Consider the following 1,199-nt stretch of genomic DNA (forward strand, 5'->3'; position numbering starts at 1 on the left):
CTTCACTTGCTAATTAGTGTTTATAGTTTATGAGTTTCTTATAATTCTTTTGAGGGGGGTTGGAGTGTTGGGGTTGATAGAGGGTTTCTCCATGTAGTCCTGGTTCTGAACCTTACTCTGCAGACTGAACTAGTTTGGAACTTAGAGATATGCCTGCCTCTGCCTCCTGAGTGCATGTATTAAAGGTGTGCTCTAACATCTGGCTTATAATTCTTAGTCTGTTAAACTATTAGATCAATGTGTATTTTGATATAGTTTTTTGTAATAATGTTTTTTTTATTTTTATTTATTTATTTTTTATGGTGAAAAAGTGTATTTTTAGAATTAGCCGGCTGGGCTCAGTTTAGATGATTCCAATTTTGTTGGCAACATCCAGAGCATCATAATCAGGAGCCAACCGAACATATGCCTTCTTCTCTCCGTCGGGCCTTATGAGGGTGTTGACTTTGGCCACATCGATGTCATAGAGTTTCTTCACAGCCTGTTTGATCTGGTGCTTGTTAGCCTTGACATCCACAATGAACACAAGCGTGTTGTTGTCTTCTATCTTCTTCATGGCTGACTCGGTGGTCAGGGGGAATTTGATGATGGCATAGTGGTCAAGCTTGTTCCTCCTGGGCGCGCTCTTCCGGGGGTATTTAGGCTGCCTTCGTACCCGCAGGGTCTTGGGCTGCCGAAAGGTGGGCGATGTGCAGATCTTCTTCTTTTTGTGGCTGTGGACGCCTTTCAGCACTGCCTTCTTGGCTTTCAAGGCCTTCGCTTTAGCTTCGGCTTTGGGAGGGGCAGGAGCTTCCTTCTTCGCTTTCGGCGCCATCTTGACGAAAAGGTAATAATGTTGTTTTACTTTCTCATCCTAAAAGTTTAGGAAAACTGAATATAGGTCATACAAATAGCTGCTGTAGAAGTTAAGGAATCTAAGGTGAATAACTGAAGGTTGTCCAGGGTTACATGTTTGATGTCAAAGCCATGAACAGAACCAGGCTCAACGGATTCCTCATCTGATGCTCTTGTCCTTTGGTACTACCCCAAGCACACCTACCATGATAAAGATAGAATTTATTCTGGGTTTCTTTCCATAGTTACATCTCAGGAAAGATAACATGTCATTTTTCTTTTTTTTTTTGATGCCTCCACTTCTTCAAGGGAATATAACTTTAATATTCAGTTGTGAATATTAAATACATTTATTAAACATGATA

General features: G+C 41.0%; 1 protein-coding gene across 1 annotated transcript; it reads right to left on the minus strand.

Moving 5' to 3' along the window:
- Window positions 1-323: 323 nt before the first annotated feature.
- On the minus strand, window positions 324-814 carry LOC130887490 (60S ribosomal protein L23a-like). Its single transcript, XM_057789976.1, has one exon. It carries the CDS (start codon window positions 812-814, stop codon window positions 344-346), a length of 471 nt encoding a protein of 156 aa, XP_057645959.1. The 3' UTR covers window positions 324-343.
- Window positions 815-1,199: the final 385 nt, after the last annotated feature.

The sequence above is a fragment of the Chionomys nivalis genome, chromosome 15, assembly GCF_950005125.1.
Source record: "Chionomys nivalis chromosome 15, mChiNiv1.1, whole genome shotgun sequence".
Lineage (NCBI taxonomy): Eukaryota > Metazoa > Chordata > Mammalia > Rodentia > Cricetidae > Chionomys > Chionomys nivalis.